This window comes from Odontomachus brunneus, unplaced genomic scaffold (assembly GCF_010583005.1).
Source record: "Odontomachus brunneus isolate Ranch 3 - 2012 unplaced genomic scaffold, Obru_v1 Obru_scaffold_063, whole genome shotgun sequence".
Lineage (NCBI taxonomy): Eukaryota > Metazoa > Arthropoda > Insecta > Hymenoptera > Formicidae > Odontomachus > Odontomachus brunneus.
The window spans coordinates 1,650,535-1,664,414 of record NW_022639513.1 but is presented as its reverse complement, the minus strand read 5'-3'; the positions used below and the strand labels follow the sequence as shown (position 1 = coordinate 1,664,414).

Here is a 13,880-nt window from a genome sequence, read left to right as displayed (position 1 = left end):
TCTCTCTCTCTCTCTCTCTCTCTCTCTCTCTCTCTCTCTCTCTCTCTCTAATCGTAAAGTTGTCTCGCACGAGCAATCATTATACGGCGGTCTGTACGTAAGCCTGTATTTGTAAAACGCCCCAATCACTCGTATGTTTCTTCATGTTCAACATCTTCTAATATGTCCAACTTTGGATTTTCTTCCAGACACTTGTCCAGTGACATTTGTACGATATGCCTCGAATACCCAGACCAAGCGTACTGGGCCTCGTTCATTCACGGTGTAATATTTCTGCTAGATGTGTAGTATACGCCGCTCAGCTAAGCACCAATGTACCTTAAATAATCAATTTGCGTTACCATTCGCGTGATAGTTTGCCAGGCTACAGCTTTTTGTTGCGTCATACTTAGATTCTTATCTAGCGATCGATATTAATGCAGTAGTAACTTAACATTTTGTTTTCCACTGATCGAAAGATTAACTGCTGTTGTCACAGCACGGTCGAAACATTACGCCGTATGCAACGAGGACATGCAAGAACCTACGAGTTTTCCAATGTTTGACTGTATATTGTATTACATTCCCGTCGTCCTGTCCGGATTGTCCAGAGATTCCCATGGGAGGATGTATAGCGTACATTCGTTACGAAAAGTCACCAATTGTACCAGCATAAAAAAAGATGCAATATTCTTAATCGCTAATCACAAAAACGCGAACCTTTCATACATCCTCCGTTAAGAATCTCTTAATTGGACCCTCTTATGGAAAAATAACGAATTAAAAAGTTGAATCTTATTTCGATATCGCGCCGATAAAGGCGATTGATCGCGAGGTAATTTTTTCAAGTATTGCCAGCGGAGTATTTTTCCATAAGTGTGCCACAACTGTACACTCTTTCACACTTGATCAACGTTTCTCTCTCTTTTGCAGCTCACGTCTACTGATGACTATCCGGCGCCGTATGGAAAGCGCGGAACCATGAAAAAAACGATGAAAAAAGGAAAATAATGCTCGAGAAAAGAATCAACAAAAAATATATAGAGAGGAACGTGCACCACGTTCCGAAAGAGTTTTGGCGTCTCTTATCACAGTGCATATCGCCCACGGAGTTTTATGTATTAACATCTCCTGCCACATGTTTTATTGTACTATTCAATCGTGATCTGTCTACGAAATAAAGTAAACACTGCCAAAATTTTACTACATGGCGTTGATTCGTTCGCACCTTCGTCTCGTGTTCAACTCTCTCGATAACCTCGTAATGTCAGCTATAATTAATATAATTTTAATTATTGATGGTTCGCGCACTCCGAATTTTCCACAATTTGAAATGTAAAATATCAGATACAATACACTCGTAATCCCAATATGTACAATATTAAATAAATTACACTTGGTATAATCATTTCTAAGCTAAATGTGGAGCAATGGATCGACAGATTCTTCACAGCAATTCTTTGACACAGGCTCAATAATAATATTATTTGAAAAACTAAAAGATAACAATAACGTTGCGTCTTATCGTCACGATTAACGTAACGTAACATTCACGTATTACGCTATCGTAGCCCTGCATCGCTCACGTCGACTTTCCGCTCGAGGAGCGCGCGAATGGAAGAAAATGGAAGCAGTGACGACAACAGGCTTGTACAACAATATGCATGTTTATTATCTGAAAGTTTTACATCTTTAGGACGCCATTGCATGACGCATTCCGTCGCGATTCGAACGATATAACAACCCACGATAGTCGAACAAACTTCTCGCTGCGAGAGCACGTGTGTCTCGCTTGTATTACTTATTTTAATAAAGCATCGTCGAATCGCGACCAGCCAACCCTTTACAAATATAATATCTGTATATAATATATGAATCTCTCGGACAAAACGCATATCACGAGGGATCACAACCGCTCCTTTGACAATTAATCTCAGTTTTTTTTTTGTTTTTTTTTTTCCTTTTCGTTCTTTTCCTTTTGGAGAGGCGAGGGAGCGCGGAGGATAAAGAAGTTGGAAGGGACACGGCCGTTTTGTCTCGACATGTCTCACCAAACGCAATACTTTACACCGCGTCTCTCTTTCTCACGTGTCGTCTCGGTGAGAATACCTTGAACAATAAATCACTGATCTCGCCGATCGCCGTCAACATCTGATAATTATTAAACAACAATCAAATAATGAGTAACAACGTAATACCAATAGTGTCTCGTTAGTTTGTAAACGGTTCGTCGTGCATAATTGATCTCGGGGCCGAACTGAGTGAATTTGGTTTGCGATACGCATCTCTCTTGTGTTTTCAGACTATATTCTCGAACACAGCGATTCGCATGCCATGCGATCTCGATAATCGATCGGCCTCCGCTCATATCGACGGACTCGCGCTTGGATCGACGCCCCATTCATGCGTCCCGGTGCGCAACACACACTGACTTATATTCATGGACGTACCGTCGCGATAGCACAAATATTAAATCTCTAGAAGTCACAATTGCACATTACTACGAGAAAAATATCTTCGGTATGAATACAACCTTTTGGACATTATTATCGCGATCGATATCGCTTATCTGCTGTGCTGAGAATTGTATTCCTCTTCTTTATTCCTTTCAATTCTTGCTCTGATAAATGTTGCGCGTGCACGATCTTACAATGCTGCCGAATATGTTCCGACAATATTCGACGATTCATGTGCACCAATGCACGCCGCCCCTACGATCAGACTACTGTCGCGCAAACAATCGCAAGCAATGATACTGCGCCGATACAGCGAACGAAAGCGCGGCTGGGATACCATTGAAGCGTGATTACTAACACAGTCTACGAAATAATCATGAGATACAAATGATCATGTAGGAACGAAAGAGAACGATGCGTCACGATAAATATGCGTTATATGCATTTTAAATAAATGCATTGAATTATCTAAATGCAATTTGTCGTCATTCTACTCGAAGTAAACAAGTCTCGATCCTAGCATTTGAATATCGTACACTGAATGCGGGTAAGTGTGAATATATAATATATATACACATTGTAAGAAATGCAGAATTTTCACTGAAATTGAAAGCACGGTCTGCCTGGCGAGAAACATTCACTGCGATGTTCATTGCTAGGACTGTGTAAAATGATACTCGATTCTGAAACCAGTTAGTAAAATTGAGTACAAGTAATACACATATAACTGTAACAAATGTCCAGAGAATCATTAAGCGGGGCCCAAACGATTTCAAAGTTGGTTATTCAATGTAACGCAATGTTACTTGTATCGAATTTAGAAATCGGATTCAGAAACAAATACCATTTCGTACTAGCTCGTACAGTCCTAGTTCACGCGATCATCATTGCGACGAAACAAATTTTGCTACGAGCCGAATGATAATACACGATATATTTCACGTTCAGCGCAAGCATGAAAAATGCGATTGAGATTCTTCCTTTAAACACATTTCTTTCTTTTTCTTTTCTCTGTGACTACAATGTGCCACATTTTCATTTCTCTCCTTTGATCCCCCTTCTAACTATCCTTCGAACAAAGGTAAAATCATACGCGTCATCTTAAAAATACTGATTTCTCTCTGTATTTCATTGGATTCGTCGCGTGAGAATAAACAATCTAATTCATCTACGATATATCTCGGAACGTGCAGTCACTACCGCGCTCGGTATACCGCACACGATGAAAATAGAATGAAACTTGTATGAGTAATGCTCTCTGAGAGAAAGGATAAATGGACAAAAATATATATGTATGTATGTATGTATGTATGTATGCGTGTGTGTGTGTGTGTGTGTATATATATATCTATGTACACGCGCAACATCTCTCATAAAACGATGAAACTTAAAATTAGCTGCTCAAGCAGTGCTAAAAGTAATATTAAAAATAAAAAAAATATTAATATTAACATATATATATATATATATATATATATATATATATATATATATATATGAATTGATATTAAAAGTATAATATTAATGCATATATATTAATAATAATAGTAATAATAACAGCGAGTCTCATAATTACACTCAACATCAACAGTGAAGCAATAAATACAAATGAGAATGACAAAATGCTTTTTAAAGAGGGTTAACTTTCGCAAAGGGTTACTCCGTTAATGGTAGATATCACCAAGTAAATTTAGCGAGAGCAGGAGCGAGCCTTTGCAAAGTCAGATGAAAAGTAAACGTTAACCGTGAGTCGTTTATATCTCTCATTTCGTTAATTAAGGAAAGAGGTAAATCTTATACACTTTAGCTTTACATTTATCAGATTAGGTTAATTCTGTATCTCGACGTCTTCGTGCTGAAACACATGAAAACCAAAGACGAGATCAGATCATGGCGAATGTCATCGAAGCGCTTCCGCTACGAAACACTATGGTTAAAAGCCTTTGCAAGTCACGTGTCAGTACGTGAATCCATTAGCGTATCTTCGCCCCGTAAATCGCATTCGAATCGTCCGGAGTGCGTCGTCGTAACACGTGTGCGCACACACGTTGGAAACATTGCGTGCTAAATATAAATATCTAAATCATCGGCGAATCATTGCATAAACCTAAATACATTGAGTAATGTTCTACATTTCATTTCCATTTCGCTCTTCCGCCTTTCTCGGTTCCGTTTTCATATTTTTCTTTTTTTTTTTTTGTCTTTTTTTTGCTATACTTTTTCTGGCTTTTTCGCTCAACTGATGATCATGGGAAATAGATTTGTAACTATGCACGTAAATGGTATCGCTAGTGTAGATTAAGTAAGCTTCGACAAGCATAAAGCAGATTTACCTAGCATGATAGCCTCCATTAAGGATAATCGCGTTTGTTGCTGTGCAGGATCGGTAGAAGGCTGTCATTTCTTTTTCGCTGGATTCCTCTGTGGCGTAGATGGTCTACCGGTTTGACCCGTATTCATTCCTCCATACTGATACTTGGCTTTCTTCTCCGATGGTTTCAAGATCTGTGGGAAAACACGGACGACGCTTCGTGAATTGAACGTTGCGTCAACAACGAGTCAAATGAGAACTGTTTCTCGAGGAAAAGTCGATCACCTGAAAACTGCACATTAGTGTTTCGTCAACGCTCATCATGCCGCCGGCGTTATCGAATTCTCCGCAATAATTGGGCGCGGAAAACAACGTGACCAGTTGACGCTTGGCGAAAAACTCATAGCCGTCCTCGACCACCTGATGCGCTCTGCATATCAAATCCATATCGTGACGATTCAGGAACTTGGACACGACGTCCGGACCAAACGTGAACGAGACACCTCTGTCATTTTCGCCCCAACCCTAAAATAACGTCGTCGCAAATACAGGTGGCGTTCTCGCGGGTTGCGCTGCACAAAAAGAGACGCCCCTCACCTGAACATCCTTGTCGGGATCGGACCACAAAAGATCACAGAGGAGACCGGTATCAGGTACATCAGTTGGACGCATAATTCTTCGTATCTGCTCCATTCCCTGAAACAAACGGAATATCAGTGCGTTCATTGGTCTCGAATGAAACAACAGGCTGAAACAGCTGCTAATCACCTGCAAGTCGGGACTGAGGCCGCCGTGGCAGCAAAATATCTTCTCGTCGATGATCGCGGCGATCGGCAAGCAGTTGAAGCAATCCGTGAAGGTCTTCCAGAGCTTGATGTTGTATCTTCGCTTGCACTCGTCGTAAAAGCCGTATATCCTGTTTATGCTGGCGCACTCGTGATTGCCGCGCAGCAGGAAGAAGTTCTCCGGATACTTGATCTTGTACGCCAACAGCAGGCATATCGTTTCCAGGGACTGCTTGCCCCGGTCGACGTAGTCGCCCAGGAACAAGTAATTTGCCTCGGGTGGGAAACCGCCGTACTCGAAGAGCCGCAGCAGATCGGTGTACTGGCCGTGTATGTCGCCGCAGATCTTAAGCGGCGCCTCCAGCTCGAGCAGGATCGGCTGCTGCAGGAAAATCTCCCGAGACTTGAGACAGAGGCCACGCACCTCGGCCTCTGTCATGGTGACGGTCTTGCCCGGTCGACATCCTCTGACTGCGCCACAGAAATGCCGACGGTTAATCACGTCAAGTTGCAACAACACACCGGCTCGGCCCTTCGTCGGCGCGGTGAATCGCGATCTCTCTACTCGACAAAGAGAAACCGACTCCCGCAAACTCCCGATATGTATTTATAGCCGGTACGATCTTTACGATCTCCGCTCAAATGTACTTTATGTGTGAGTGAGAATCTATCTTTGTAACGCGAGTACGTCCATCTCTATCTACGGAAGAAATCGATAATGCCATTATTAGGTATAATTAGCATAACCTGCGCCGCGCAATAACTCGTACGTACTCTTCTGGAACTCACTTCTGGAATTATTCTCGAACGCGTCAATAAATAAATAAATAAATAAATAAATAAATAAATATAAATATATATATATATATATATATATATATATATATATATATATCTCAATTGTCTTGTCAATTTCCCTCGCGAACGTTACACGCGATTACGCAATCCTTGAACTCCACGCGTTGGCGGGAGGAATTGGCGGAGAAACGTGACCGTCGTGTGGTGTTTTTGCCGGTGCAACGAGTCGTTAAGCGTCGCGGTATCGCTAACAAACACAACGCTAATGACGCGTTTTCCCTTACTGTCCACCGCGCTGACGAGGGACCTTCGTCGCGGACTTCTTGTCGTAGGTACATCGAGCATAACTCTACTTTGGGGCATGGAAGATGATTAAGTCTGCCGGTATTAGCTGTCTCAATAAACAGGGGTGACACGATTACGGTATTACAGATTACGGTGAGCCATCATCTTTGCCTATTCTCGAGCACTTTGCACATGGGTACAGTCACGGTACTTCCGGCGGTGTCTACGGTGGTATATCGCATCGACTATAGCGTTAAAGGCGTGAAAAAATTATTGATAAGCTCGTTGGAGAAAGGTTGGACAATTTTTTAGGGAGTACGAATTTCTCCTCAAGAGAATAAGAGAGTTCGAGAGAGGAAGGGAGAGAGAGAGAGAGAGAGAGAGAGATAGATATGTATAGATGTAGATGGATAGGGAATTACTTTTGATGAGTTGTACGACAACACGTTCTAGAAAATCTCTAGAAAATCTAGAGTGTTACTTGAGACTATTACTCAACTATAAATCCGGAATCGTAGCCACATCGTAGCGTGGTTACGATTTTACGTATAACATTCTGGATAACTCGACATTTCTCGAATTTTTCAATCGTATAGAGCAACGCGGAATACATCTTGATGAAAAAAAGAGAAAAAAACAAGCAATCACATGATTACAGAGCGACAATTTAGCGGGACCAGCGGAAATTGATTGAAGCTCTTGATCTCGTGTTATCGTCAATTCTAATTCTTGTTCTTTGTTTTTCCTTTCTGCCGTTTCCTTCCGAGGGGTATTTTCCGAGGCAGACGTCACGCGACATCCAAAGCGTTAATAAGCGGCGCACGGAGGCAGAGGGAATAAGCGATTCAACGACATCCAGTGTAGATCGTCTCTCTTTATGACGCCACAGATATGCCGTCGAACTGTTATTTATAGGCATATAAAGGGAATATTCACGGTGCGGCTGAACTGGGCCGATACTGGTTATTGGAAAACTGCATATTAGCAAGGTCACGGCGACCATAGAGCAGAGATGCAGACTCCACCATCCGGTAGGAGCTATTGTCACCTTGCTGTGGACGAGGGCTGTTTCAGGCGAAACACTGCAAATGTCACTCGGTATCGCGGCATCATCGAGTTCAAAATGGGCTCATCGGAGTAAAAACAAACTTTGGAGGTATAAAACAGCTCCCGACGGTGAGAGCGGTTCGTCGCGTACATATTGCATCATCGCATATTACAGCATCGTGTCAATATAATTCACAAATGTATGCATTATATGCAAAAGTACGATCCGCAGTTAATAAAATCATGTGTGTGCATATATAAATAAATAAATTATTAGATTTACACACATCCTAATTTCGATTACGTAAACTGATATATTGGGTTAATTGTGAGAGGTCGATATTCGGATTCGATATAATTATCTCTCACGCGAATGAACTCTTGAAATATTTAGCGAAAGTATTTCTATCGTTCGTAGCTTTTCTCTATGGTTGAAATTAAACTCGCTCGATCCAAGATCCCAAGATAATACGACGCACGTACATGATATCCGATAATTAATTAAAACCGCTCGTCATATAAATTGCTTCTAACCTACAAAGTGTGAAAGAAAATGATAAATCTGAAATAACTTGTCCCTGAAGAGGTTAAAAATAATCAGTAAGGTCTTGTCGGCGAGATGTTTCTGGACCTTACGGACCTTACGTTCGCTTCAGGGACATACGACAAACGTACTCGTAAATTTTCAGCGTAGCGAACGCATCGTCAGTTGCGCGTCCTCCACGTGATAATTTCGCAATTTCGGCCGCCCTAATAATAATGTATCCAAGTCAGCAAACCGACGAAACTCACGCCATGTTCCACTTTTATACCCACGCATGCGCCTAAGATCAATCTCTGGATGGAAGAGTAGAAATTTAAAATAAATCGACCCTGAAGAAGTTAAAAATAATTTGTTCTCTCGCGCAGCGCGCTGAACTTCAGTTTTATTACGCGTTAATGGTGATTAATGCTCAAGGACGTGATCCTTTGGCACGTTATTTTGCGAGAGAAATCAACAATTAATAACAACTAGTCTAAAAATGTCAAAAACGTCTTTAGCTAAACATTTATGTTGCTCACTTATCCAGTTGTTACTTAAAATATGCAAAAGTAACAAAATAAAAATTGCATATTTAATTGCGATCCGAAACGTTTCTTTGCTTCAGAAAATATAATTTTTCCGGAATATAAAAAAAGAAAGAGGAAAGAGGAGAAAGAAAGGATTTTATATTTGAAAAACAATAAAGAGGATGTATCGCGAGGATATAATTAAAGCATACGCATATTACTGATCAACTGCGTAAACACATCCATAATATGCTAATCTATCTAATAAGCGTGCGCTAAACTAACATTTAGGCTAACATCTTCAGCTAACGTTGTCCGACAAACTCTACAATTTTTACGTAGCGGAAAGTTTCAATTGGGAGAGTCGAGTACACGAAGAGGTGAGGAAAATGGTAAGATTTAAGAGCCGGAAAGGTGCGTCGAAACAGATTCGGAGATAACTTGGGAAACGTTTTGAAAGCATCCGCGTGGATATACTCGTATCTCAAATAATAAATATGCGACTTTGGAGTAGGCGTGTGTGTGTGTGTGTGTGTGTGTGTGTGTGTGTATGTGTGTGTGTGTGTGTATGTGTGTGGTCATCTTCGTGCCTTTAAATCCACACTACGAGACTCGACAAGATCGACGACCGAGTGAGCGAGCGAAGGAGACATAGATAGCTAGAAATAGAGGAGAGAGAGAGAATCACACTTACATGCAGGACACGGCTCTACTTGTGAGAAGCAGAGAAGAAAAAAAAAGGGATAAAAAGAAAGAGTTGGACACGAGTGAGAGCGACACATCGAGAGAGGCAATGGCCCGTATTCGCGGCGCGCATTTAGCGCTAAATGTGACTGAGAATATCGTCCCGCAAAGCTTTACATGTGACACGCGTCAAAAAGAATTAATCTTCGCGATCGAAATTCCAATTAACCGTGATGATTTCGACTAAATAGCGTGAGGTAAAAGTACCGATTCCCACGTATACGTACTGAATCCTGGACATTTGTATTGTTTTGGACTCTCTCTCTCTCTCTCTCTCTCTCTCTCTCTCTCTGAATAGAAATATTTAAACTTTCGATATAAAATATATATTCAATATGTGTATATATATTTTGTCATTTCAGAAGTTTAAATATTTAAAGACCAAAACTATAAAAATGTCCAGCATTAAGTGCGTGTCCGGGAATTGGTATTTTTATCTTACTCCGTCGGCAATTTTTGCAATTGAAAGAGAGAAGAAAGGGAAGGAGAAAGCGGTATTGTATGTGTCCTTAAAGGGACAGATGTTCATAAGAGAAGAGAAGAAAGGAGAGGAGAGAATCGTTGAAGCTACGTGTGATCGAGCCACTTTGAGCGATGCGTCAAACTTGAAACGCGATGCTTAATGCCGATGCAAAGGTGCACGGCAGCGATAACGCTCATGTTCGTCGCGATTACCTAACATTCGTCTCGCAGCTCGCTACAAACGCACCAAATGCGATCTTTGCACTTACACGGTTAGGTTAGGTTAGGTTTAGAACTAAACGCATTGCTAAATGTGCGCGTGAATGCAGGCCATGGAACGATAACGAAATATAAATGTGGCGCAGCTAAGTGAACACAAAAAGGATAGCTCTACATGGGGAAAAGAGAGTTTTCTGTTGTTGTGATGACATGGCGGTGGTTGTGGTGTGGTGGTTGTTATTATTGTTATGTTGTGTTGTTGCTATTGCGTACCGACAAAGTCCGACGAGAAAATATCTTTTAGCTTGGCTTTCTTCTGAACCTGGTCTTTCTGCGTGTGGTATACTTTACCGCACAAGGGAGTTCCGCATTCGCGTAGCATGAGAGAGAGAACAAACAAAAAGAGAGAGATTGTTTTTTTTCCTTCTGCGCCTCAAAAGAACGAGGATGAAAGATCGCGATTGTGGTGGTCAGTAGGTAGGGGAGGGGGGATAGTGATTGAGGAGAGAAGGTTCTTTAAGTCGTGACAGAAAGACGAAGATACGCTGACAGGTGTACCGAGAGAGAAAGAGAGGTCTGCGTGTGGTAAGAAAGAGAGAGAGAGAAAGAGAGAGAACGACCGTGAGCGAGACAGCGAAATAGAAAGAGACAAAACGAGAGAAATAGCGAGATTGAGAAAGATAGAGACCATTAGACGTAGCGGAACTCGGAGCGAAAGAGACGACGTCTCTTCAACTTTTCGCACAATTCGTGCGTTGCAATTACGACGGTGATAACAACGAGCGCAACGGGCGCACGAGCGAGATCGATATCTTTCCTGCGTTTTTTAATCCGGTCGTCGGGGAAATCGCGCAGAGCGACACGACACGACGCGATACGACGCAACGCGTCGCGGTACAACGCGACAGAGGAACGCGACGTACGTTCCAAGCACTGCGTAGTCACGTAAAATTTACCGAGGCCGCGTCGCGCGGCTCGTTCCTACAGGGACGATCGGGAAAACCGTAGCGAATGAGAGCACAAATAAACGTACTCACACGAGTATGTACACACGACACGGGTGCGAGATATCGCGCGACGCGTTCACGGACGACGTAGTCTGTTCGTGCGATCGTCGATACGTTCTCGCAGGACGCACGCTCCGCAGAATTCCCGATGGGAAACGCACAATGTGCCTGTTTTTCGTAACGACCAATCCTGTAGTAATCACGTACCTTCCAGTAATCTCTGTATCAAGTTGTCGATATTCAAGTCGACATCCGCCATTTTTTCCTGCCACTGACCGACTGGCCCGATGTTCGCGGACTGGCTGGTGCGTAGCGCGCGCATTTGCACGACTGTAGCGACGCGACACGGGCGCGCTACAACAGCTCGCTCGAGTACATGTGTCCTCTGTCGGTTTTATCGACCGGCCGCTTAGTCCCAAAGTAAATAGCGAGTAAATTTGCAGAGGGTGCATCGTGCTTGTTTTCCGATTGTTTATCAATAAATGGTTCTACGCAGGATATCTTGAATTATTTGGACATACTTCTCAATTGCTCCCGATATTTTACTTTCAACAAACGTTAAATGCAATTGATATATATAAATCTCTCTTTAATTATGGTAATTACAATTACGCACTAATTTGTCTATGCTAATATAACATATTATTTGTTTAAAATGACGAAGCTTAACGAGGATTAGCGTTCTCGCGCTTATATATATATTTCTAATTTTAATCACCATATAAAATATTATAAAGGAAAATTCAGCAGAGTTTTGTTAACAATTCTAATGAATAGAGATTTGCAATGTTTTTTTAACGGATTTAACCATATTTTCGGTGATAATCTGGTGGCGGGTCTGTGTAATCCTGCTGAAGGTTGAAAAGTTCAGTGTCATTCTTCTGCAAATATTGTAAAAATTCATGAAAATGTGTTAGCAGCAATTGAATACTTCTTTCGTCCAAAGGTGTGTACGACAGCATACCACCGAGTCTTACTGCAAAAAATCAAACAAAAATGACCTAAATAAAAGCTGTACTGATAAACAATAAAAGATGACTGGAGAGAGAGGAGGGAGAGAGAAAGAGAGAGAGGGGGAGAGAGAAAGAGAGAGAGGGGGGAGAGAGAAAGAGAGAGAGTTTACTTACCAAATAGTCTGAGTAAATGAAATGCACCATACAGTTGACTTGGTTGCGTTTCCGGATTGTCGTTCATTATCTGTATAAATTGCGGCCGTTCCCACTTATACAAAAGTTGAAGGCCCAACGTAGCATTAAAGTATTCGCGAATACCTTTCGTTATTTCTAGTGTACTTTCTCTAAAATTCAAATACAAGAATTGAATATATTTTCATTAAATGTGAATTATAATAATATAATAAGACTATGAACTTATATTCGTACTTTATATCATTTGTTTTTCCCAATGACTTTGCTTCGACATAATCATCCAAGATCTTATCGACTGTATTCTTTACAGGTAATGCTGGTAGTTTATGGTGCTTCAATATCACTTCAGATTCATCAATTAGAACAAATTTCAATTCTTCAGGTAACTTAATCTTAACTTCCACCTTAGTCAGATACTCTTCAGTTTCACCAGATGGTTCTAGTCGACTAAAAAATAATTATTTTTATAAAGTGTGCCCACAATATACAATCAATATATGGCAACAAGTACTATGTGACAAACCTTCGTTTTTTACGTGTAGGTTCAGATGGAGAATCATGAGATGATGAGGGTGTCGCTGTGTTGCTTGAGCCTTTGCTGAAGCGACTTATGCTCTTGTCAGTTGTTGCTACAGGTGTACTTGCCCTACTGTCTGTATCTTTCTCTCTAATCCCTTCACTTCGCCTTCCCTGTGTCTTGGTTGTTGTGCTGCCCTTTTTATTTTTCTGTGTAGATTGCTGATTTGAATGAGCTCTCTGGACTTCTCGTTGTCTTTGTACATTAGCCTCATTGTACTTGAGAACTCTACTCTCTGGTACCCATTCATCCCAGCTATTTTTATGAAAACATATTGTTTAGTATAAACTTTAATTTTATTAGTTTAACACAGAAGCATAATATAATTTAGTTTACACTGTAATTAAATTTTGTTTTCAACCAATAAAGTCACGAGAAAGTAAATATTCAAGATTATAGCTGTAAATAGCCTACTATTTATATGCAACTAAAGTAGCACATATATCTGTGAGAAAGAAAGCTTACTTTTTATTCCAGCCAGCATAGTGGATAAAATATTTGATTTGCTTTTCCTTAGTAATAGAGGACTTCAAACACTTTGCTTCATAAATCAACGGCCCATGGAAACATAGTACTTTTTCACCTACAAATATACAAATTGTATTTGTAATTCAACATATATGCAATTAATAGAATTTTATAAAATAAGTTAAAAGAAAATGATTAAAGCTCATTCGTATTTATAATTCACTCTTATAACATAATTCAAGTCTTCCTGTTTAGAGTTGTCAAGGAATATACCTTCTTGAAATTTACACTTTGGTGGCATTGTCTTGAGTACTGTAAAATATAAATACTGCAAACTGTTGTAATTATTCTATATTCTTGTAAATTATGACGTTGCTGATTAAATAGACAGTTCTCATACAACTACTAACGAAATATATTCACTTCTAACCATCGTGTGACTCTGATACTTCTCCCATGCCGACGCCGTACATAAATGCTACGCTTTGGATGTGTTCGGGGAACGCTACCGCGTTCTTCTATTCTCGCTCCTTAAGTCCGTGTC

The 13,880-nt window shown here is 40.8% G+C and overlaps 3 protein-coding genes across 8 annotated transcripts in view; 1 reads left to right on the top strand and 2 right to left on the bottom strand.

Moving 5' to 3' along the window:
* The window catches only part of LOC116846271, a 20,905-nt gene extending 19,723 nt beyond the window's left edge, over positions 1-1,182 (top strand). For all 5 annotated transcript variants that reach the window (XR_004378447.1, XM_032819910.1, XM_032819907.1 and 2 more), the window contains one exon: positions 913-1,182. Coding sequence is in view for 1 of the 5 variants with exons in the window: in XM_032819910.1 (XP_032675801.1) it covers positions 913-926 (14 nt within the window). In the remaining 4 variants the exon portion in view is untranslated. The remainder of the gene's footprint in view (positions 1-912) is intronic.
* A 445-nt stretch (positions 1,183-1,627) lies between these two features.
* LOC116846268 (serine/threonine-protein phosphatase PP1-beta catalytic subunit) lies at positions 1,628-11,475 on the bottom strand. Of its 2 annotated transcripts, XM_032819895.1 has the most exons (6): positions 11,351-11,427; positions 10,410-10,481; positions 5,515-6,002; positions 5,344-5,442; positions 5,032-5,271; positions 1,628-4,940 (listed from the first exon to the last, which is right to left on the bottom strand). In XM_032819895.1, exons 1-6 carry the CDS (start codon positions 11,400-11,402, stop codon positions 4,833-4,835), a joined length of 1,059 nt encoding a protein of 352 aa, XP_032675786.1. In that variant the 5' UTR covers positions 11,403-11,427; the 3' UTR covers positions 1,628-4,832. The 2 variants fall into 2 exon arrangements, with proteins under 2 accessions (XP_032675786.1, XP_032675787.1); XM_032819896.1 differs by lacking the exon at positions 10,410-10,481 and having other exon boundaries at positions 11,351-11,475.
* Positions 11,476-11,711: 236 nt separating this feature from the next.
* Positions 11,712-13,880, bottom strand: LOC116846267 (mortality factor 4-like protein 1). The gene is made up of 7 exons (XM_032819893.1): positions 13,767-13,880; positions 13,610-13,648; positions 13,334-13,451; positions 12,815-13,123; positions 12,526-12,738; positions 12,271-12,440; positions 11,712-12,119 (listed from the first exon to the last, which is right to left on the bottom strand). Exons 1-7 carry the CDS (start codon positions 13,807-13,809, stop codon positions 11,947-11,949), a joined length of 1,065 nt encoding a protein of 354 aa, XP_032675784.1. The 5' UTR covers positions 13,810-13,880; the 3' UTR covers positions 11,712-11,946.